Genomic DNA, 25,889 nt, shown 5'->3' on the forward strand with positions numbered 1-25,889 from the left:
ATAGAACTGTTTGGCCACAATGACCATCGTTATGTTTGGAGGGAAAAAGGGGAGGCTTGCAAGCCGAAGAACACAGTCCCAACCGTGAAGCACGGGGGTGGCAGCATCATGTTGTGGGGGTGCTTTGCTGCAGGAGGGACTGGTGCACTTCACAAAATAGATAACATCATGAGGGATGAAAAATATGCAGATATATTAAAGCAACATCTCAAGACATCAGCCAGGAAGTTAAAGCTTAGTCGCAAATGGGTCTTCCAAATGGACAACGACCCCAAGCATACTTCCAAACCTGTGGCAAAATGGTTTAAGGACAACAAAGTCAAGGTATTCGAGTGGCCATCACAAAGCCCTGACCTCAATCCTATAGGAAAATTGTGGGCAGAACTGAAAAAGCGTGTGCGAGCAAGGAGGCCTACAAACCTGACTCAGTTACACCAGTTCTGTAAGGAGGAATGTGCCAAAATTCATAAACAAGAAATTTGTGGAGTGGTTGAAAAATGAGTTTTAATGACTCCAACCTAAGTGTATGTAAACTTCCGACTTCAACTGTGTGTGTATATATATATATATATATATATATGGATATTTCGTAGGAATACAAAATGGATGCTGTAATACACATTTAAGGGGACCCATTTTTGCTCGTGAGCACTACTTTTAAAATTACTGGCTGAAACTATACAAAAGGATTACTAACTGATAACATAGTGTAGCACTGAACATAATACATGAAAAGCACTTTACAAATATTATTATTATTATCATTAGTGTTACAGTTATACAACAAAAACATACAGTATTAGGAGGGATTGTTGTATAGCAATGCATAAGTACCAACAAATACCCTAAAAACAACATGAAATATTTGTACATCAATAATACTATAATTACATGTACAACAACATACTGAGGACTGGTCCATAACATCTAACAGAGGAGGTTTTGTTGTTTACTAGTCTCTTAAAGTCATGTCATCACGGTCTTCTGGCCAGGAGAGTCAGCGAGACATCATCCTGACAAACTCTGTGGAAAGAACACAAAATATGAGCTACATTTTTATTAGTATGGTGACAACATAGTGATTATTAGTATAGTGACAATACTGTGAGTATTAGTATAGTGACAATACTGTGAGTATTAATACAGTGACAACACTGTGAGTATTAGTATAGTGACAACACGGTGAGTATTAATATAGTGACAACATGGTGAGTATTAGTATAGTGACAACATGGTGAGTATTAATATAGTGACAACACAGTGAGTATTAATATAGTGACAACACAGTGAGTATTAATATAGTGACAACATGGTGAGTATTAATATAGTGACAACATGGTGAGTATTAGTATAGTGACACCATGGTGATTATTAGTATAGTGACAACATGGTGAGTATTAGTATAGTGACAACACAGTGAGTATGAATATAGTGACAACATTGTGAGTATTAATATAGTGACAACATGGTGAGTATTAATGTAGTGACAACATGGTGAGTATTAGTGTAGTGACAACATGGTGATTATTAGTATAGTGACAACATGGTGAGTATTAGTATAGTGACAACACAGTGAGTATTAATATAGTGACAACATTGTGAGTATTAATATAGTGACAACATTGTGAGTATTAATATAGTGACAACATTGTGAGTATTAATATAGTGACAACATGGTGAGTATTAATGTAGTGACAACATGGTGAGTATTAGTGTAGTGACAACATGGTGATTATTAGTATAGTGACAACATGGTGAGTATTAGTACAGTGACAACACAGTGAGTATTAATATAGTGACAACATTGTGAGTATTAATATAGTGACAACATGGTGAGTATTAATATAGTGACAACATGGTGAGTATTAATGTAGTGACAACATGGTGAGTATTAATATAGTGACAACATGGTGAGTATTAGTATAGTGACAACATGGTGATTATTAGTATAGTGACAACATGGTGAGTATTAGTATAGTGACAACACAGTGAGTATTAATATAGTGACAACATTGTGAGTATTAATATAGTGACAACATGGTGAGTATTAATGTAGTGACAACATGGTGAGTATTAGTGTAGTGACAACATGGTGAGTATTAATATAGTGACAACATGGTGAGTAATAGAATAGTGACAACATGGTGAGTATGAGTGTAGTGACAACATGGTGAGTAATAGAATAGTGACAACATGGTGAGATTAGTATAGTGACAACATGGTGAGTATTAATATAGTGACAACATGGTGAGTTTGGTGATAACATTGTGAGTATTAGAATAGTGACAACACAGCGAGTATTAGTGTAGTGACAACATGGTGAGTATTAATATAGTGACAACATGGTGAGTATTAATAAAGTGACAACATGGTGAGTATTGGAATAGTGACAACACAGTGAGTATTAGTGTAGTGACAACACAGGGAGTATTAATGTAGTGACAACATGGTGAGTATTAATATAGTGACAACATGGTGAGTATTAGAATAGTGACAACATGGTGAGTATGAGTGTAGTGACAACATGGTGAGTAATAGAATAGTGACAACATGGTGAGTAATAGAATAGTGACAACATGGTGAGTATTAATATAGTGACAACATGGTGAGTATTAGAATAGTGACAACATGGTGAGTATGAGTGTAGTGACAACACCGTGAGTATTAGTATAGTGACAACATGGTGAGCATTAGTGTAGTGACAACATGGTGAGTATTAGTGTAGTGACAACATGATGAGTATTAGTATAGTGACAACATGGTGAGTATTAGAATAGTGACAATATGGTGAGTAATAGAATAGTGACAACATGGTGAGTATTAGAATAGTGACAATATGGTGAATAATAGTGTAGTGACAACATGGTGAGTAATATAATAGTGACAACACAGTGAGTATTAGTGTAGTGACAACATGGTGAGTAATAGAATAGTGACAACATGGTGAGTGTTAGTATAGTGACAACACAGTGAGTATTAGTGTAGTGACAACATGGTGAGTAATAGAATAGTGACAACATGGTGAGCATTAGTGTAGTGACAACATGGTGAGTAATAGTTTAGTGACAGCATGGTGAGTGTTAGTATAGTGACAACACTGTGAGTATTAGTATAGTGACAACATGGTGAGTAATAGAATAGTGACAACATGGTGAGCATTAGTGTAGTGACAACATGGTGAGTATTAGTGTAGTGACAGCATGGTGAGTGTTAGTATAGTGACAACATGGTGAGTATTAGCATAGTGACAACATGGTGAGTAATAGTGTAGTGACAACATGGTGAGTATTAGTATAGTGACAACATGGTGAGTATTAGAATAGTGACAACATGGTGAGTAATAGAATAGTGACAACATGGTGAGTAATAGAATAGTGACAACATGGTGAGTAATAGAATAGTGACAACATGGTGAGTAATAGAATAGTGACAACATGGTAAGCATTGTTGTCACAGCATTGTGAGTTTAGTATGGTGAAACAGAGTGAACATAGTGTTGTAGTGTAGAGCAACCTTCATCATATCTCATGTCACATTTCCTCTCTGATCCATTAGTTCTCCCCTTATCCCCTCTCTCCTTCTTTCTCTTAGTTTATTTCTACTCCTCTCCACACCCTTTCCTCCCACTCCCTTCCCTCCCCCTTTCTTCCTCCTCACTCACCCTCTCTCCCCTTTCAAGTTCACCAAATCATCTCCTTTTCTCCTCCCACTCTCCCCTCACCTTCTCCCCCTATTCCACACTCTCCCCTCACCCTCAAAGTCGAGCAAGCCGTCCCCGTTGAGGTCGACATCTCGGAGGATCTCGTCGATCTCTGGTTGGTTGAGCTGCTCCCCCACCAGCTTTTTCATGGCCTCCTTCAGTTCAGCCAGGCTTATCTGACCATCCCCGTTAGAGTCAAACTGGAGAAGAAGAAGGACGGGGAGGAGGAGGACAGGAGGTGAGGTGAGGGGGAGAGAGTGGTAGAAAGGGAGGGGGAGAGGAGAGATTAAATGGATAGAAAGAACAGGTTAAGAGAAAATAACTTGTAATTAAATTTGTGGTCTTACATTATAAACAGATATAATATGACTAATATTGTCTCTCCGTACTTCTTTGAAAGCATCCCTGAGCTCCTTCACTCCTATCATGTCTGCTGTCTCTGCCAACATTTTAGGACCCATCAGCTCCACAAAGTCCTCAAAGTCCACTCTGCCGCCACCTAGATGGAAACAAGAGTCATTACAGAAATGGTCACAGGGGTGATGAAGAGCTTCAAATACTATACACAGAGGGTATGCCCTCGCTTTCTCTGGTTAATGTGTGTGTGTGTGTGCGTGTGTGTGTGTGTGTGACTCACAGATGTTCTGGCTGAGTTCGATGAGCTCCATCTCTGTGGGCATGTACCCCATAGTCCTCATGCACTCTCCCAGTTCCTTACAGCTGATGTAGCCATCTTTATCCTTATCAAACTCCCCGAACGCCTCCTTCAGCTCTGCACAGGGAGGAGGGGGATGGGGGAGAGGAGAGAGGGGTAGATACGGGTGAGGAGAGGTGGATGGGGGAATGGGAGGAGAGAGGGGTAGATACGGGTGAGGAGAGGTGGATGCGGGGAGAGGAGAGCGGGGGGGGTGTTGAATAGAAATGAGAAAAATAGACATGGTTTCTTATATTCATTTTAGACTCTTTGACGACAAGTCACACCCATAGCTGCAGGAAGTAGGAGGGATGAGGGTGCTGCAGCCCCCCTGATACATATTTTTTTAAATATAATTGTGAACAAGGTCTCTATTACTCCTGTATGAGCGGTGGAAACACCTGCAGCCACATCAAAGTATCTTTCAGTTTGAGGGAGGACAACACAGTAGAGCCAGAACACTGGGATTCATTGGTGTTGTCTGGGAGTAAATACAGTATGTTGAAAATATGAGTATGTATGGAAAAGACAGGAAGATGGAGAGAGGAATGATGGTGGTGTTGACTGAGAGAAACAGGGAAGGAGAGGGAGGATGGTAGTGTTGACTGAGAGAAACAGGGAAGGAGAGGGAGGATGGTGGTGTTGACTGAGAGAAACAGGGAAGGAGAGGGAGGATGGTGGTGTTGACTGAGAGAAACAGGGACAGGTGGAGGATGACGGTGTTGACTGAGAGAAACAAGGACAGAGGGAGGATGACGGTGTTGACTGAGAAAACAGGGACAGGGGGAGGATGACGGTGTTGACTGAGAGAAACAGGGACAGAGGGAGGATGGTGGTGTTGACTGAGAGAAACAGGGACAGAGGGAGGATGGTGGTGTTGACTGAGAGAAACAGGGACAGAGGGAGGATGACCGTGTTGACTGAGAGAAACAGGGAAGGAGAGGGAGGATGGTAGTGTTGACTGAGAGAAACAGGGACAGGGGGAGGATGGTGGTGTTGACTGAGAGAAACAGGGACAGGGGGAGGATGGTGGTGTTGACTGAGAGAAACAGGGACAGAGGGAGGATGGTGGTGTTGACTGAGAGAAACAGGGACAGGGGGAGGATGACGGTGTTGACTGAGAGAAACAGGCACAGTGGGAGGATGACCGTGTTGACTGAGAGAAACAGGGAAGGAGAGGGAGGATGGTAGTGTTGACTGAGAGAAACAGGGACAGGGGGAGGATGACGGTGTTGACTGAGAGAAACAGGGACAGAGGGAGGATGACAGTGTTGACTGAGAGAAACAAGGACAGAGGGAGGATGACGGTGTTGACTGAGAGAAACAAGGACAGAGGGAGCATGACGGTGTTGACTGAGAGAAACAAGGACAGAGGGAGGATGACGGTGTTGACTGAGAGAAACAGGGACAGAGGGAGGATGACCGTGTTGACTGAGAGAAACAGGGAAGGAGAGGGAAGATGATGGTGTTGACTGGCTCTGTGTAATGTCTCTTATATCTGTACCTTCAATCTCTTCTGGCCGTAGGTCTCTGTCCTGCAGGGTTTCAGATTGGAGGGGACACACACAGAGTGACAGACACAGTGTGTTAGCTCGCACGGACACAGACACACACACAACGATAAGGACCCTGAATATACTGTAGTGTAGATGAACAGAAATACACACACACACAATGGCTGACAGAGAAACATCCTCATAAAAACCAAGAGAACTGCACATCTTTGATTTAGCTCCATCTGAATGTTGCGGACTGAACTGGACAGGAAGTAAAGCATTTCATATGGACTCATTAGATAGGGAATCATTTGATATGGACTCATTAGATATGGACTCATTTGATAGGGAATCATTTCATATGGACTCATTAGATATGGACTCATTTGATATGGACTCATTTGATATGGAATCATTAGATATGGACTCATTAGATATGGACTCATTTCATATGGACTCATTTGATATGGAATCATTAGATATGGACTCATTAGATATGGACTCATTTCATATGGACTCATTTGATATGGAATCATTAGATATGGACTCATTAGATATGGACTCATTTCATATGGACTCATTAGATATGGACTCATTTCATATGGACTCATTTCATATGGACTCATTTCATATGGACTCATTAGATATGGACTCATTAGATATGGACTCATTAGATATGGACTCATTTGATATGGACTCATTAGATATGGACTCATTAGATATGGACTCATTTGATATGGACTCATTTGATATGGACTCATTAGATAGGGAATCATTTCATATGCTCATTTCATATGGACTCATTTCATATGGACTCATTTCATATGGACTCATTAGATATGGAATCATTAGATATGGAATCATTAGATATGGACTCATTAGATATGGACTCATTAGATATGGACTCATTTGATATGGACTCATTAGATATGGACTCATTTCATATGGACTCATTAGATATGGACTCATTTGATATGGACTCATTTGATATGGAATCATTAGATATGGACTCATTAGATATGGACTCATTTCATATGGACTCATTTGATATGGAATCATTAGATATGGACTCATTAGATATGGACTCATTTCATATGGACTCATTTGATATGGAATCATTAGATATGGACTCATTAGATATGGACTCATTTCATATGGACTCATTAGATATGGACTCATTTCATATGGACTCATTTCATATGGACTCATTTCATATGGACTCATTAGATAGTGAATCATTTGATATGGACTCATTTCATATGGACTCATTAGATATGGACTCATTTCATATGGACTCATTTCATATGGACTCATTTCATATGGACTCATTTGATATGGAATCATTTGATATGGACTCATTTCATATGGACTCATTTCATATGGACTCATTTGATAGGGAATCATTTTAGAGTGAGAGATGGCATAATCTTAAATACAGAGGATTCATTCACTTCTCTCTCATGCATGTTGCCTCCCTCTCTCTCTCCCTCCCTCATCTCTAAAACCCCATCAATTCATGTTACGCAGCCAGACCGGCGATTTGTTACAGGATTACACAGCATGTGATCTGACTGGCTTTTGCAACCCCTCAGTTCGCTCAACACAGTCCTATTCCGTCCCCTGTGATTGGCTGCACTGCTCTGTCTGTCAGTGGTAGGCTACATCGAAGCCGTCATGTCCCAAATGGCACCCTATTCCATGTATAGTGCACTACTTTGACCAGGGCCCATCAATCCAAAGCAGTGTACTATATGGGAAAAGGGTGCCATTTGGGATGTAGTCAGTGTGAGGTAGACACAGGCAGCGTGTTAGAGGGGATCAGTTTGTTGCAAGGGGATTTGTAGAGTAATCAGTGATGTTGTGCAATCTGACTGTAGTCAGTCTCAAACACACAGTAGGTTATGCCAATGACTGGACACACACACACACACACACACACACACACACACACACACACACACACACACACACACACACACACACACACACACACACACACACACACACACACACACACACACACACACACAGTGGGTTCTGCCAGTGACCAGGTATGCATTTCACTGTTAGTCTACTTGTTGTTTACCAAGCATGTTACAAATAATATTTCATTCATGTGACAAATAACATTTCATCATGCCAGGGTCATAGGTCAAACAGATTACAGGGCCAGAGTTGCCATGCAGCCAGGGTTATAGGTCAAAACAGATTACAGGGCCAGAGTTGCCATGCAGCCAGGGTCATAGGTCAAACAGATTACAGGGCCAAAGTTCCCATGCAGCCAGGGTCATAGATCAAACAGATTACAGGGCCAAAGTTTCCATGCAGCCAGGGTCAAAGGTCAAAACAGATTACAGGGCCAGAGTTGCCATGCAGCCAAGGGTCATAGTTCAAACAGATTACAGGATAGAGTTGCCGGGCCACAAATGGAGATGAGGAGATTTGGGGTGTTTAGTACAAGTGAGGAACACGTGCACATACGCATGCATGCACTCAAAAAAACGTTTTTAATATCACCAAGCCTGTACATCCTCAGTCCTAAACCAGAGATTCTTCTGTAGGATATATGTTACAGTAACGTATTGAGTCCTAAACCAGAGATTCTTCTGTAGGATATATGTTACAGTAACGTATTGAGTCCTAAACCAGATATTCTTCTATAGGATATATGTTAAAGTAACGTATTGAGTCCTAAACCAGAGATTCTTCTATAGGATATATGTTACAGTAACGTATTGGGTCCTAAACCAGTGATTATTCTATAGGATATATGTTACAGTAACGTATTGGGTCCTAAACCAGAGATTATTCTATAGGATATATGTTACAGTAACGTATTGGGTCCTAAACCAAGTTCGGTGAATTTTGGCCCATTTCTCCTGACAGAGTTGAGTCAGGTTTGTAGGCCTCCTTGATCGCACACGCTTTTTCAGTTCTGCCCAAAATTTTTCTATGGGATTGAGGTCAGGGCTTTCTGATGGCCACTCCAATACCTTGACTTTGTTGTCCTTAAGCCATTTTGCCACAACTTTGGAAGTATGCTTGGGGTTATTTTCCATTTGGAAGACCCATTTGCGACCAAGCTTTAACTTCCTGACTGATGTCTTGAGATGTTGCTTCAATATATCCACATATTTTTCCATCTCATGATTTAATCTATTTTGTGAAGTGTACCAGTCTCTCCTGCAGCAAAGCACCCCCACAACATGATGCTGCCAACACCGTGCTTCACGGTTGGGATGGTGTTCTTTGACTTGCAAGCCTCACCCTTTTTCCTCCAAACATAACGATGGTCATTATGGCCAAACAGTTCTATTTTTGTTTCATCAGACCAGAGGACATTTCTCCAAAAAGTAGAATCTTTGTCCCCATGTGCAGTTTCAAACCATAGTCTGGCTTTTTTATGGCGGTTTTGGAGCAGTGGCTTCTTCCTTGTTGAGCGGCCTTTCAGGTTATGTTGATATAGGACTTGTTTTATTGTGGATATAGAAACTTTTGTACCTTTTTCCTCCAGCATCTTTACAAGGTCCTTTGCTGTTGTTCTGGGGTCTATTTGCACTTTTTGCACCAAAGTACGTTCATCTCTAGGAGACAGAACGCATCTCCTTCCTGAGCGGTATGATGGCTGTGTGGTCCAGTGGTGTTTATACTTATGTACTATTGTTTGTACAGATGAACCTGGTACCTTCGGGCGTTTGGAAATTGCTTCTTTTGATTTTCCCATGATGTCATGCAAAGAGGCACTGAGTTTGAAGGTAGGCCTTGAAATACATCCACAGGCACACCTCCACTTGACTCAAATTATGTAAATTAGTCTATCAGAAGCTTCTAAAGCCATGACATCATTTTCTGGAATTTTCCAAGCTGTTTAAAGGCGCAGTCAACATAGTGTATGTTAACTTCTGACCAACTGGAATTGTGATACAGTGAAATATAAATGAAACAATCTGTCTGTAAGCAATTTTTTGAAAAATTACTTGTCATGCACAAAGTAGATGTCCTAACCGACTTGCCAAAGCTATAGTTTGTTAACAAGAAATTTGTGGAGTTGTTGAAAACAAGATTTAATGACTCCAACCTAATTGTATGTAAACTTCCGACTTCAATTGTATGTTACAGTAACGTATTGAGTCCTAAACCAGAGATACAGTGCTTTGCAAAAGTATTCATCCCCCTTGGTGTTTTTCCTATTTTGTTCCATTACAACCTGTCATTTAAATATATTTTTATTTGGATTTCATGTAATGGACATTCACAAAATAGTCCAAATTGGTGAAGTGAAATTTTAAAAAATGACTTTACTGAAAAGTGGTCCATTCTTATGTATTCACCCGTTTGCTATGAAGCCCCTAAATAACATCTGGTGCAAACAATTACCTTCAGAAGTGACATAATTAGCTAAATAAAGAGTCCTAACCCAGGAAGTTTTCTATAGGATATACTCCTCTTTTCAGTTCGCTGCAGCTAGTGACTGGAACGTGCTGCAACAAACACTCAAACTGGACAGTTTTATCTCAATGTCATTCGAAGACTCAATCATGGACACTCTTACTGACAGTTGTGGCTGCTAAGTGTGATGTACTGTTGTCTCTACCTTCTTGACCTTTGTGCTGTTGACTGTGCCCAATAATGTTTGTACCATGTTTTGTGCTGCTACCATGTTGTGTTGCTACCATGTTATGTTTTGTTGCTACCATGCTGTGTTGTCATGTGTTGCTGCCTTGCTATGTTGTTGTCTTAGGTCTCTCTTCATGTAGTGTTGTGTTGTCTCTCCTGTTGTGATGTGTGTTTTGTCCTATTTATACTGTTTTCATTTATTTATTTTAATCCCAGGCCCCGCCCCCGCAAGAGACCGTTTGCCTTTTGGTAGACCGCCATTGTAAATAAGAGTTTGTTCTTAACTGACTTGCCTAGTTAAATAAAGGTTAAATACAAATTAAAAATAAATACAGTAATGTTTTGAGTCCTAAACCAGAGATACTTCTATAGGATGCATGTAAGATGTTGAGTTTGGATGGTGGAGGATAGTCACAGCTCTACTGATGCTGAGGTGATGACGCAGCCATAATAAGCCACATCTGCTTGCTACAAGTAAAGGCACACATCTCTCGTTCACAAACTCAAAGTCCATCATTTATCTCAATGATATCAAAAGCTTTGTCATTCTTTCTGATGAATGTCAGAAAGAATTACCCTACACCCACAAACAAGCCTTTTGCTCCACCCGCAATAACATCTGCTAAGCACGTGACTAATAACACGTCATTTTAATGATGACCCGAACGTCAGTGTTAATACTATGATGTAATCTAAATGCACAAAGGCTTCTAATTCACAGCAATTGAGAGTTTTTTCTCTACTTTTGTTGAAACAATTACCCTAAGCACACCCATTTCCTCCCGGCCGTGTGCTTTCTAGGGTGGCTGGAGAGTTTGGAATGTGTCCCGATGGCCTTGTTTCACACATGTTCTGTCTTCTGCTCTGTTCTGTGACTGACAGCCAATGACATCACAACCACATCCCCAGGAATAGTAATACAACAGGATTGGATTAGAGTGAACAGGAGAGAGATTGTATGTATGCTAAACAGTATCAAGATAAATGACTAATGATGATAGGCACTATGCTCATCAAGATAAATTACTAATGATGATAGGCACTATGCTCATCGACTTGTTTACACACAGACACACACAATTGTATTTAGACTTTCACCTTCCAACCAAGGTGTTGGGGCTTGGTTGGACTTATAGGTTCAAATCCCCAGCAATACGCATCATCATAGCTCTTATTGGTTCATATCCCCAGCAATACGCATCATCACAGCTCTTATAGGTAAATATCCCCAGCAATACGCATCATCATAGCTCTTATAGGTTCATATCCCCAGCAATATGCATCATCACAGCTCGTATAGGTTCATATCCCCAGCAATACGCATCATCATAGCTCTTATAGGTTCATATCCCTAGCAATATGCACCATCATAGCTCTTATAGGTTCATATCCCCAGCAATATGCACCATCATAGCTCTTATAGGTTCATATCCCTAGCAATATGCACCATCATAGCTCATAAATCCACTCTGGACCTACAGACACCTCCAACTGGTCTCAGACATGAGATCAGCGTTCCTCTCCATTTCAGAGAACAGGGGATTGTAGGATTACATAACCAGTACTTTGTGTTCAGTATCAATAGACTATTAACCCTTATGCCATTCTAACTCATAATAACATGAGTGGTTCAAATGGTCCGAATCCCTGCCATTTACCCTCCTCGCCTTTGTAGCTTTTAGGTCAAACCTTTGTAGAAGAGGTTCTAATGATCTGATCGATTGGCAGCCCTGTATAGATAGCAGTACTACACTCTGTGGTTGGTTCATTGGTTCAACGGTCCATCGCTTTCAAATTGACCAATCCCTGCCCACATGCCTCTATGCTGGCCTCCTATCAGCATGAGGGATGGGCGTTCCTGAAACTTTTCTGTGAGGCGCATCGTTTGGCTGCCGAACGGCTCTTCAGAACCGTGAACACATTGAAACATCTCTAACGTAAAGCCCAAAAAGTATGCTACCATTATATCAGACCGTTAGATGCACATTCAAATGCATTTTTTACCTGGCCAAAGTGTTAACGTAGATCTGCTGCAATTTTTGTTACGCATTGCTAAAATGAGCGACCAGAATGACGTGCTCTCCCCGCTATGTATTGTTTCTGCAGTGAGGATTCACCCTCTTTAGATAATGTTGTAACGTTAGATAATGTTGCTGTAACGTATCTGCAGATAATCATTGTTTTGAGCTCATAAAGCAGTAAGAGCAGTATGCAAATCAGGGCGCCAAATGAACGGCTCTTTTACTAATGCGATTCGATTTCCATCGTTCATCAAAAAAAGCTGTTGGTTCATGAAATACCCATCACTAATAAGCATCTCCAATTCAAAATGACGGAATCAAAACCACACCATCTCCACACATGTGATATTTCTCCCCAACAGTTCATCTAAGGACAGATCCTCTATCAAGTGCTAGCTCGTCAGTTACTCTAAGTACCTGGCCCAAATGGGGAAAAAACACCTGGCTAATAGTACTTAGCATTAGCCTAGCATAGCTGCTATCAGGAAATTACTCCCCTATGTGTGTGATTATGGATGTGTACAAAATGGCACCCTATTCCCTATGTAGTGCACTACTTTTGACCAGAGCCCTGGTTAAAAGTAGTGCACTAAATAGGGAATAGGGTGCCACTTGGGACTGATACAATATGATCTCTTCTCACTCGAACAAAGACATTCATCTGGAATAAGAGGCCATATCAGACGCTGCTCGCTCGGTGAGCAGGAGATGAATCCATCATCTAAATTACAAAGTTGAGGAACAGGCTGAGCACTGACCATGTCATCGCCACACACTTCAACAACATCTACAGAACAATCTGTTCTAGGACTTCGTTCTCTTTTATCTTTGTTTGTTCTACTCAAAACGTAGGAACTTTAAGGATTTTATCTCGATCAAGTCCTTTCTGGGTATCAATTAAAGGGATCCTTCAGGGTTTTGGTACTGTTCCCTTTATCTACTTCCCCAGAGTCAGATCAACTCGTGGATACCTTTTTTTTGTATGTCTCTGCGTCCAGTATTAAGGAAGTTAGAGGTAGTTTTCCAAGCCAATGCTAAGTAGCGTTAGAGCAATGGCTGGAAGTCTACAGGTACAGCTAGCATGCAGTCATTGCTTCCTTCAAACTGCATGCAGACATAAAAATGGTATACACAAGTTCATCTAACTCTTGGGAAGTGCAAAAATCCCGAAGTATCCCTTACTGTAATTGTTTTTAATTAAAATGATCAAAAAGTGGCTTTTTAGCTAAATTACGTTTCTCAAGCAATACACTTGCTAGGAAAGTCTGGGAGTGGTCTGAGCAAGACATTGAGACAAATGGGAGGCAAATGTAACCTGAAGAATAGCTGTTATTGGCAGTGAGGTTTGAATCTCCCTTTGCTATTGGTCTATTAACTTAAATCAACTGGTGATGTCGCCAGGCAGGCCAAAAATCCACCCATGCAAAACAAGCTGAATTTTCAATGTGCTCTTTTCAAACAGCTCTTACACTAATTGGACATTATCATCATTGTTACAATTTCACAGTATTATTCCCACTTCACAATGGGAGATTCTGACATAAAACACAGCAGGATGTGGTATACCATTGAACGTGTTGCTTGCTAAAATAATGTTGCACGGTGCTCTATATGTAAAGTAAATATACTAACAACGATTCATAGCAGATTCAATGGATATGAGACACTCACAGGGTTGGCAGATGGTCTTTGGTGGAGATGATGTAGAAGTGGTTTCCTCCAATCATGCTGCTCAGAATGTAATGGTGATGACGATGTCACAGGGGTGATGCTGGTGTCATAGAAATATAACCTAATATTGAGTGGATAGTATCAGAGCTGTGGATAGGATCAGAGCTGTGGATAGGATCAGAGCTGTGTACAGGGTGGTGAGTGGATAGGATCAGAGCTGTGGATAGGATCAGAGCTGTAGATAGGGTGGTGGGTGGATAGGATCAAAGCTGTGGAATAGAATCAGAGCTGTGGACAAAGTGGTGAGTGGATAGGATCAGAGCTGTGGATAGGATCAGAGCTGTGGGTAGGATCGATCAGAGCTGTGGACAGGGTGATGAGTGGATAGGATCAGAGCTGTGGACAGGGTGGTGAGTGGATATGATCATTGCTGTGGATAGGGTGGTGAGTGGATATGATCAGAGCTGTGGACAGGATCAGAGCTGTGAATAGGATCAGAGTTGTGGACAGGGTGGTGAGGGGATAGGATCAGAGCTGAGGATAGGATCAGAGTTGTGGACAGGGTGGTGAGGGGATAGGATCAGAGCTGAGGATAGGATCAGAGCTGTGGACAGGGTGGTGAGTGGATAGGATCAGAGCTGTGGACAGGGTGGTGAGTTGGTAGGATCAGAGCTGTGGACAGGGTGGTGAGTGGATAGGATCAGAGCTGTGGACAGGGTGGTGAGTGGATAGGATCATAGCTGTGGACAGGGTGGTGAGTGGATAGGATCAGAGCTGTGGATAGGATCAGAGCTGTGGACAGGGTGACGTTTGATGAAGGGATCATGATGGTAATGATATTATGGGATGGATGTAAGATCTTGGTGAACGTACAAGCTGATATGGTGTTACACTCTTTTAAAAGTTTGTCAAGGATCACAGAGAACTGGTGATTTGTTCAGACAAAATGTCTGAAATCGATAAATGGATGACTATTATATCAGTATAGTATGTAGTTTACTTTAGAGTGTGTGTGTGTGTGTGTGTGTGTGTGTGTGTGTGTGTGTGTGTGTGTGTGTGTGTGTGTGTGTGTGTGTGTATCTCTGTAAGGTTACATACGAGCTGGCTCTGAATGAACGCCTCTCTGAGGAAGATGCAGGCGGGGCCCACGATGTTGTGTAGAACGGTGCAGTTCTGGACCACAGCACACAACGGCTCCTCAAACACTCTTCTCCTTTCATCTTCCTCCTCTTCTTCCTCCAGGGCCCCCACACCCCCCGGCATTGCCGCCGCAGCCAATGGGGCTCCGCTCCCCTCCGAGGGCAATACCCCCTTAGGGAGGGGAACCAATCAGATCGATTAACCAACCACATGCCAACCAATCAGAATGATCAGAAAAGGTGTGTTCAGCCAATAAAAATGGCAGGTGAGTGAAGCAGTTGTTCAGCCCTGTTCCTTATTGTTCTAAGACACACTAGGCTGTAGACCAGATCACTAAAGTAGCAATGCTTCCTGGTTTCAGTCGTTCCTAGCAGCGTGTATGAACCAATATTCTGTACAGTCAACTCAGTGTCGTCAATGCTAATAAACATTTAAAAAATGATATTTCTGATTCAGCTAAAAGTCAATGTGCAAGAAACAATGTCGATTTTTTTTGAAGTCATGCACATTGCAAGTCTTAGAAAGGTAACTTTCACACCGCCTACAGTAAAAAAAGAAAACATCAGTCTGTCTCTCTCACATCTATAGAATCAATAGATCTCCAATACTAAATACACAAATAATCTAAACGACAGTAAATAATTGAGGAATAATCCCTTACCTTCCTCATTTTGCTTCTCTTATTTCCCATCAGCTTTTCTTTCTCTCTGAGTCCTCCTCTCCTCCCCCTCTCTTTCCCTCTGTCCCGTGCCCCGTCCCTCTCCTCTCTCCCTCCCTCTCTCCAGTTAGCTATTACATAAACTCTCCAGCCAAAGTCCCGGCCCAAACCTAAAGTTCTAATCTATCCCAGAATTGAGCTCTTCAGCCACCAATAGAACACTACTGATGTTGATGATAATCAAGATAATAATCCAGCCAATGAGGTCCTCCTAACTGCTGAATCAATGATTCGATTGGTCTATTGAGAGACTAGGTTGCCATGCGGTCGCCATGTGTCTCTGGTCAACGCTCCTTGAATTGGTGGGAACCCTCACACATGGTGCTACCGGCAGGATAAATTAGGAGAGCAAGGTGATTCTATAGTCGGTTTATTTCTCTCTCTCTCTCTCTCCCTCTCTCTCTCTCTCTCTCTCTCTCTCTCTCTCTCTCTCTCTCTCTCTCTCTCTCTTTCACTCCATTTATGTTCCCTTGATTACCCTCAATTTAGTCAATATCAGCCCTTTATCGTTCTTTTCCTCACTCACTCACTCACTCTGCAAATCACCAGTTTGACAGAATTGAGAGGGAGGGGGGGGGGAATTAGAGGGGAAACGGGATGCCTTTTTAATCCTCAACATTTCAGATTAAAGGAATAGAGCGATGGGACTAGTAGAAAATGAGGGATGGAGAGGAGGAGATGCCAGAAAGAGGAAATGGAGGGATAGAGAGGAGATGTCAGAAAGAGGAAAGGGAGGGATAGAGAGGAGATGTCAGAAAGAGGAAAGGGAGGGATAGAGAGGAGATGCCAGAAAGAGGAAAGGGAGGGATAGAGAGGAGATGCCAGAAAGAGGAAAGGGAGGGATAGAGAGGAGGAGATGTCAGAAAGAGGAAAGGGAGGGATAGAGAGGAGATGTCAGAAAGAGGAAAGGGAGGGATAGAGAGGAGATGTCAGAAAGAGGAAAGGGAGGGATAGAGAGGAGATGTCAGAAAGAGGAAAGGGAGGGATAGAGAGGAGATGTCAGAAAGAGGAAAGGGAGGGTTAGAGAGGAGGAGATGCCAGAAAGAGGAAAGGGAGGGATAGAGAGGAGGAGATGCCAGAAAGAGGAAAGGGAGGGATAGAGAGGAGGAGATGCCAGAAAGAGGAAAGGGAGGGATAGAGAGGAGGAGATGCCAGAAAAAGGAAAGGGAGGGTTAGAGAGGAGGAGATGCCAGAAAGAGGAAAGGGAGGGATAGAGAGGAGGAGATGTCAGAAAGAGGAAAGGGAGGGATAGAGAGGAGATGTCAGAAAGAGGAAAGGGAGCGATAGAGAGGAGATGTCAGAAAGAGGAAAGGGAGGGATAGAGAGGAGATGCCAGAAAGAGGAAAGGGAGGGTTAGAGAGGAGGAGATGCCAGAAAGAGGAAAGGGAGGGATAGAGAGGAGGAGATGCCAGAAAGAGGAAAGGGAGGGTTAGAGAGGAGGAGATGTCAGAAAGAGGAAAGGGAGCGATAGAGAGGAGATGTCAGAAAGAGGAAAGGGAGATCACAAGGTCCAGGTATAGTAGAACAAAATAAATGTCGAGGATTATCTTTTATTGCCTCATTGATGCAAGTGGGTTTGGTCCATTTCCTGCTCATAGTTGTGACGTCAAATGGAGGCAAGGGTTTTTACGGTAAGGGTTTTTACGGTAAGGGTTTTTACGGTAAGGGTTATTGTGGTAGTAGCTTATTCCCGGGGGACGAATTTTGTTGTTTTAAATCATGTGAACACCATTATTGAAAGTGTGGTTTGGTGGTAACATGTATGTTTATGACCTGAATGTGTTTGTGTTCCATTTTCATACCGTCATTGAAGTTGATTGTCAATTAGGTAATTAGTAGGGTTTGCGATGCATTCTGGGTAATGGGTATTGCTACAAGAAGCAAGCCATTGTTTGAGAGAGACAGGCAAGACAGACATATAACAGGGTGGCATGCTGCTGGCTTTACAGGAAATGAAGCCCTGGTGGTCTTCTGTTAGAGTTTTATGTTAATCATGTCAGTTTATTAGACCTGCCTTTCTGTTCATCGTCCTATTTGATTTTGTAAGTAATTGTACAGTTCCCCGGCTCATTTATCCTCACTTAGCAAATAAAAAGCCTCACAATGGCAAGATAAAGCACATCTTCCTCCTATGCCTCCTCACTGTTAAAATCTAACCTCATGGTCAACCTTACACCTCATTTTGCCTCCTCACTGTTAAAATCTAACCTCATGGTCAATCTCACATCTCATTTTGCCTCCTAACTGTTAAAATCTCACCTCATGGTCAATCTCATACCTCATTTTGCCTCCTCACTGTTAAAATCTAACCTCATGGTCAATCTCACATCTCATTTTGCCTCCTAACTGTTAAAATCTAACCTCATGGTCAATCTCACATCTAATTTTGCCTCCTCACTGTTAAAATCTAACCTCATGGTCAATCTCACATCTCATGTTGCCTCCTAACTGTTAAAATCTAACCTCATGGTCAACCTCACACCTCATTTTGCCTCCTCACTGTTAAAATCTAACCTCATGGTCAATCTCACATCTCATTTTGCCTCCTAACTGTTCAAATCTAACCTCATGGTCAACCTCACACCTCATTTTTATTCTATCCATTCTATTTCTATATTCTCCTCTTGCAGATGTTTTGGGTTCTTGGCCAGCTGTTCTTTCTGTGTGGATCTACCCAGCAGGACTTGGGTTCCAACAGAAGATAAAGGCATTGCTTGGATTTAAACAGCCAGCGTAGTAATACAGTTTAAATACTGCTTAAAGCAGGGGTTACATGAGACTCCTGCTTTAGAACATTTAGAATGCAATATCAAGGAACGTTTAGAATGTCTAGGAACATTTAGAATGTCTAGGAACAGTTAGAATGTCTAGGAACAGTTAGAATGTCTAGGAACAGTTCGAATGTCTAGGAACATTTAGAATGTCTAGGAATAGTTAGAATGTCTAGGAACAGTTAGAATGTCTAGGAACAGTTAGAATGTCTAGGAACATTTAGAATGTCTAGGAACAGTTAGAATGTCTAGGAACAGTTCGAATGTCTAGGAACATTTAGAATGTCTATGAATAGTTAGAATGGCTAGGAACAGTTAGAATGTCTAGGAACAGTTAGAATGTCTAGGAACAGTTAGAATGTCTAGGAACAGTTAGAATGTCTAGGAACAGTTAGAATGTCTAGGAACATTTAGAATGTCTAGGAACAGTTAGAATGTCTAGGAACAGTTAGAATGTCTAGGAACAGTTCGAATGTCTAGGAACATTTAGAATGTCTAGGAATAGTTAGAATGTCTAGGAACAGTTAGAATGTCTAGGAACAGTTAGAATGTCTAGGAACATTTAGAATGTCTAGGAACAGTTAGAATGTCTAGGAACAGTTCGAATGTCTAGGAACATTTAGAATGTCTAGGAATAGTTAGAATGTCTAGGAACAGTTAGAATGTCTAGGAACAGTTAGAATGTCTAGGAACAGTTAGAATGTCTAGGAACAGTTAGAATGTCTAGGAACAGTTAGAATGTCTAGGAACAGTTAGAATGTCTAGGAACAGTTAGAATGTCTAGGAACATTTAGAATGTTTAGGAACCGTTAGAATGTCTAGGAACAGTTAGAATGTCTAGCAACAGTTAGAATGTCTAGGAACATTTAGAATGTTAAGGAACCGTTAGAATGCCTAGGAACAGTTAGAATGTCTAGGAATAGTTAGAATGTCTAGGAACAGTTAGAATGTCAAGCAACAGTTAGAAGCCAACATTGTCTCGTTTTGCCGTGGATGATTGGGAAGAAGATTCTGGCACAAATGAGACAGATGGTATCAGCATTATGAGAAATGGATGAAGAATATGAGGGTGAAAATGTCACAGTGAATTATGATGTAATAGTTGTATTATGAAAAACGATTATGTACTTCATATCTTCATGATCAAATAAGCCCTGAAATTGCTGCTGGAATATGTTCAAGTTGTACATTATGATCATTTGAGAAATTGTCAATTTTTTTCCTCCTAAATGTAATTTGCGTAAGTGTGAGTTTGTGCTGAAAGTGTTTGTGTGTGTGTTTGCTCCACCAGCAGTGTGGTGACTACAGTAGAGAGTAGCTGTGTGTCCAGGCCATTAGAGTAGAGCTGGGCACCACAGCACTAATACCTATTGTCATATTGGAAGGGCAATCACACACACTCCTCCCTCTGTATCTCTCTGTCTTGTTCTATTGCTCTTCGTATCACCCCCTCTCTCTTTCTTCTCTCTCTCTCTCTCTCTCTCTCTCTCTCTTTCTCTCTCTCTCTCTCTCTCTCTCTCTCTCTGCCTCTATCACTCCCTGTCTCCCTCTGTATCTCTCTCTCTCGTTCTATCGCTCTTTGTATCACCCCCTCTCTCTTTCTTCTCTCTCACCCCCTTGTCACTTCTCTCTCCCTCTATCACTCCCTCTGTCTCCCTCTCTCTCTCTCTGCCTCTCTCTCCCTTCCTGTATTCTGTATCTCCATATTTTGATAGAGCTCCCTCCCTCCCTCTCCCCCTCTCTGTATCAATCTATAGCAAACTGCAATGGAACGTCCCAACACTAACTACAGCACCAAGCCCAGTTTTGCATGAGAGGCTGCAGTACTCAATCTAGACGACTAGAGGCAGTCATTCTAGAGAATCCTCACTAGATGGCAGTCTAACACAATCAGAAGATCAATGGTCACCGTCTGACTCTCCGGTTGAGGACCACTGAGTGTGCAGGCTTGGGTTCCAACTAGGCCAGCTCTGTCAGATCATAGTGAATGCTGTTGAGCAATTTATATACATGTCTTCCTCCGGTTGACCCATTCTTAGGGTAGCCTACCTGAAATAAAGATGGTACTTTTTTTTGTATTATGAGGATGGTTGCACTAATCAAATCAAATCAAATTAAATTTTATTTGTCACATACAGATGGTTAGCAGATGTTAATGCGAGTGTAGCGAAATGCTTGTGCTTCTAGTTCCGACAATGCAGTAATAACCAACAAGTAATCTAACTAACAATTCCAAAACTACTGTCTTGTACACAGTGTAAGGGGATAAAGAATATGTACATAAGGATATATGAATGAGTGATGGTACAGAGCAGCATAGGCAAGATACAGTAGATGGTATCGAGTACAGTATATACATATGAGATGAGTATGTAAACAAAGTGGCACTAGTTCAGGACCTTTTGAGAATTGTAACTTTTTGGTCTCAAAAACACTTTAGATCAGATTTAATTGTAACATTGTGTCATAAAGAGCCACAGGAGGCTGGTGGCACCTTAATTAGGGAGGATGATCACGTGGTAATGGCTGGAGAGGAATAAGTGTAAAGGCATCAACATCATCCAACACATGGTTTCCTGCCTTTATCATGAGCCGTCCTCCCCACAGCAGCCTCCACTGTAAAGAGGTTAACTAAAAACATGACTAGAGTAAGTGTCAAATAAAATAACAGGGTTGACTGTAACAGGGTTGACTGTAACAGGGTTGACTGTAACAGGGTTGACCGTAACAGGGTTGACCGTAACAGGGTTGACCGTAACAGGGTTGACTGTGACAGGGTTGACTGTAACAGGGTTGACTGTAACAGGGTTGACCGTAACAGGGTTGACCGTAACAGGGTTGACCGTACCAGGGTTGACCGTAACAGGGTTGACTGTAACAGGGTTGACTGTAACAGGGTTGACTGTAACAGGGTTGACCGTAACAGGGTTGACCGTAACAGGGTTGACCGTAACAGGGTTGACCGTAACAGGGTTGACTGTAACAGGGTTGACTGGAACAGGGTTGACTGTAACAGGGTTGACCGTAACAGGGTTGACCGTAACAGTATTGACCGTAACAGGGTTGACTGTAACAGGGTTGACCGTAACAGGGTTGACCGTAACAGTATTGACCGTAACAGGGTTGACTGTAACAGGGTTGACCGTAACAGGGTTGACCGTAAACAGGGTTGACTGTAACAGGGTTGACTGTAACAGGGTTGACTGGAACAGGGTTGACTGGAACAGGGTTGACTGGAACAGGGTTGACTGTAACAGGGTTGACCGTAACAGGGTTGACTGTAACAGGGTTGACCGTAACAGGGTTGACCGTAACAGGGTTGACCGTAACAGGGTTGACCGTAACAGGGTTAACTGTAACAGGGTTGACTGGAACAGGGTTGACTGGAACAGGGTTGACCGTAACAGGGTTGACCGTAACAGTATTGACCGTAACAGGGTTGACTGTAACAGGGTTGACCGTAACAGGGTTGACCGTAACAGTATTGACCGTAACAGGGTTGACTGTAACAGGGTTGACCGTAACAGGGTTGACCGTAAACAGGGTTGACTGTAACAGGGTTGACTGTAACAGGGTTGACTGGAACAGGGTTGACTGGAACAGGGTTGACTGTAACAGGGTTGACCGTAACAGGGTTGACTGTAACAGGGTTGACCGTAACAGGGTTGACCGTAACAGGGTTGACCGTAACAGGGTTGACCGTAACAGGGTTAACTGTAACAGGGTTGACTGGAACAGGGTTGACTGGAACAGGGTTGACCGTAACAGGGTTGACCGTAACAGTATTGACCGTAACAGGGTTGACTGTAACAGGGTTGACCGTAACAGGGTTGACCGTAACAGTATTGACCGTAACAGGGTTGACTGTAACAGGGTTGACCGTAACAGGGTTGACCGTAAACAGGGTTGACCGTTACAGGGTTGACGATTTCGTCTGCCTTAAATCTCCTAGTGACAGGAGGAATGGAAACGTGTTGTGTGCAACAGGGAGTGACAACTGAACCCAATATGTGTCTCTTCTTTGTTAAATTGTTCAAGCCTTCCTCTCTATCTAATGGGTTACAGGTGGACACTCCACCAAACAACACACCAGAAAATGACCAGGAAGGGTAGAACCAGCTCGCCTGCTTTTACACCATCGTTTCTGGTTTCTTTTGAAAAGAAAGAGAATAGTTTCACCGTATTAAAAGGAGAGTTCAGTTCACGTAGACGGTGTTGATTTTAAAATGAGAGACAGATGTAAATGAATCACTAATCACATCAAATAAATAATCATATTCAGAAGTTACTTTCTCAAAGCAACAAATAAATAGGGCTTTACAATGATGCTGAAAACTTGGAGAAACGTCAGGGTTCGGTGGGTTAAAATGTTCCTAGAGTTCACAGAGGTGCACGGAGCAAGTCTGTATTCGTAGAAAAAAATCAGATTTATTGAATTCTCCATGTGGTCTGTGTTAAAGTGCACTTCAATTAATATAACAAGATTTTAAAATTCAATATTGGTGCATCATTTCTACTTAAAATATGAAAGGGAGACGAAAGGCAACGTGGAACGACCCCTGAATGACCATGTCTGATAACTGAAGGGCTTCATACAGAACAGGGAAAGAAAGTCCACATTCAGCAAACAGCACTTCACATGTAAAACCATAGTCCTCTGACTCCTCGGTGTGATGTCATGTTGTGTCCACAGCTGAGGAATAAACCTACAGTCAAGTAACAACACATGTAACCCCGGATCAAACAGCAGAGGAAATGTGATTGTCTCCTCTTTTCAACGGCATTAAACACAACAGATCTCTTAGGTTGTATCCCAAAAAGGCATCCCTATTCCCTATATAGTGCACTACTTTTAACCAGGGCCCAATAGTCGTCCACTATGTAGGGAATAGGGTGCCAGTTTGGGACGCAGGCTTAGACATAGTAGGATGACAGGAGAGAGTGAAGAAACACTTCTTAATAACAATCTCATGTCACAGAGTCAACAACTTTATGATGGTGTTCAGAAGACAGGCCATCCTGACCCTGGTTTAACCTGGACTCTGGATCACAATGCTCTGGAAAGGCACAGAGGCGTGCGTGTGTGTGTGTGTGTGTGTGTGTGTGTGTGTGTGTGTGTGTGTGTGTGTGTGTGTGTGTGTGTGTGTGTGTGTGTGTGTGTGTGTGTGTGTGTGTGTTTGAGAGAGAGAGAGAGAGAGAGACAGAGAGCTTGGGTCTGTGTGTGTGTGTGCTTGCGTAACTACGTGTGTGTGTTCTTACGTGTGTGAGCCTGCGTCTGTCTGCGTGTGTGACTGCTTCCTGACCCTTTCCTCTGAGCCTCTTGAAGGTTGAGCGGAACTTTAATCAAGTTAAATGCAATAGTCTGCTGTGTTGTGTGTGTGTCATCTGTTGTAACATCTAGTCATCATCTGTCTAGTCCTACTGACTCACGCAACACTGATTCATTCACTAGTTCATCTGTCTCATGGGTTTTCCATCAAAAGACACATTTGTATATTTTCCACTGCAAGATACATCTCCCCGATCTTTCCTCCTCTCCTCTCTTTCCTCCTTTCTCTCTCTCCTCTTCTCTCCCCTCCCTCCTTCTCTCCTCTCTCTCCTCCTCTCCTCTCTCCCCTCTCTCCTTCTCTCCCCTCTTTCCTCCTCTCCTCTCTCCTACCTCTCCTCTCTCCCCTCTCCTTCTCTCCTCTCTCTCCTCCCTTTCCTCTATTTCCTCCTCTCCTCTCTCTCCTCGTCTCCTTTGTTTCCTCTCCCCCTCTCCTCCTCTCCTCTCTCTCCTCTTCTCCTTTGTTTCCTCTCTCTCCTCCTCTCCTTGGTTTCCTCTCTTCCTCTCCTCTCTCTCATCCTCTCCTTCCTTTCCTCTCTCTCCTCCTCTCCTCTCTCTCATCTCTCCTCTTCTCCTTCCTTTCTTCCTCTCCTTTGTTTCCTCTCTCTCCTCCTCTCCTCTATCTCCTCCTTTCCTTCCTCTCCTTTCTCTTCTACCTCTCCTCTCTCTCCTCATCTCCTTCCTTTCCTCTCCTCTCTCTCCTCCTCTCCTACCTCTCCCCTCTCTCTAGTACACATATCCAGGCATCAGATATCTCAGAATGAACTGTGAAACAAACAAACACTCACACACATATTATAGTTCTACACTACATCAAACATTGAGGCCAACAGCAGCATGTCGTTGCTTGTTCATTTGGAAGTTGACAGGTTTTAGATTGTCATCACAGAAGATACAATCATTATATATATATATTGTGTTGGTTCTTGTATGTGTAGTAGGTACATGCATGTATAGCTTTGTAAACTCTGGGTAGGTTTGATCAATTAGCTCAGTTGGTCAGGTGTGAAGCCTAGTTGGAACAAAACCCTGCAGTTCCTGCAGCACTCCTGGTACAGGGTTACGTACCCCTGATCTAGTCTGTTACTTTAACAATGGTGTCTCTTCCTGTCTTTCTCTCTCTTCTTATCTCTTCTATCTCCGTCTCACTCGCTCTCTCTATGTCTATCTCTCACTCTCTATTTCTCTCTCTCACTCTCACTCTCACTCTTACTCTCACTCTCACTCTCACTCTCACTCTCTCTCACTCTCTCTCACTGGATTGTTCCATATTTCCCATTGATACTCCCACGCTCTCCATAATTTCCTATAGACCTGTAGTGTGTAGTGTGATTGTGTTTTCTTCATCTACTGTATATGAGATTTGCGTTGTCTGGTATGTTCTAGAATGATTGGAATGGATTACAATAGGGCCACAATGACAGAAGGAGAGCGAGACCAGAGAGAAAGACAGTGGGCTAGAAAGACAGTGAGAGAGAGGGAGAGAGGGATAGAGAAATAGAGAGAGATAATCACTTATATTCTGTATGACAGCTGTCAAACGACTATGTCAGATCAGCTCAGCTTGTTTGAACTGTCTGTTTATATATACAGTGGGAAGAACAAGTATTTGATTCACTGTCGATTTTGCAGGTTTTCCTACTTACAGAGCATCTAGAGGTCTGTAATTTGTATCATAGGTACACTTCCACTGTGAGAGACAGAATCTAAAACAGACTGTGGTCCCAGCTCTCTT

General features: G+C 42.3%; 1 protein-coding gene across 2 annotated transcripts in view; it reads right to left on the reverse strand.

Moving 5' to 3' along the window:
* Positions 1-879: 879 nt before the first annotated feature.
* LOC139374661 (calcium-binding protein 2-like) overlaps positions 880-25,889 on the reverse strand; it is a 44,030-nt gene continuing 19,020 nt past the window's right edge. The window contains exons 1-7 of one of the 2 annotated variants that reach the window (XM_071115716.1): positions 16,001-16,058; positions 15,298-15,510; positions 5,899-5,929; positions 4,338-4,472; positions 4,090-4,199; positions 3,753-3,900; positions 880-1,023 (exon numbers count right to left, since the gene is read on the reverse strand). In XM_071115716.1, coding sequence (XP_070971817.1) covers positions 998-1,023; positions 3,753-3,900; positions 4,090-4,199; positions 4,338-4,472; positions 5,899-5,929; positions 15,298-15,510; positions 16,001-16,030 — 693 coding nt within the window. In that variant the 5' untranslated portion in view covers positions 16,031-16,058 and the 3' untranslated portion in view covers positions 880-997. Of the gene's footprint in view, positions 1,024-3,752; positions 3,901-4,089; positions 4,200-4,337; positions 4,473-5,898; positions 5,930-15,297; positions 15,511-16,000; positions 16,059-25,889 lie in introns of those variants that run through there. The other variant, XM_071115715.1, reaches the window with a different exon arrangement.

Source organism: Oncorhynchus clarkii, chromosome 19, assembly GCF_045791955.1.
Source record: "Oncorhynchus clarkii lewisi isolate Uvic-CL-2024 chromosome 19, UVic_Ocla_1.0, whole genome shotgun sequence".
In the NCBI taxonomy this organism is placed as follows: Eukaryota; Metazoa; Chordata; class Actinopteri; order Salmoniformes; family Salmonidae; genus Oncorhynchus; species Oncorhynchus clarkii.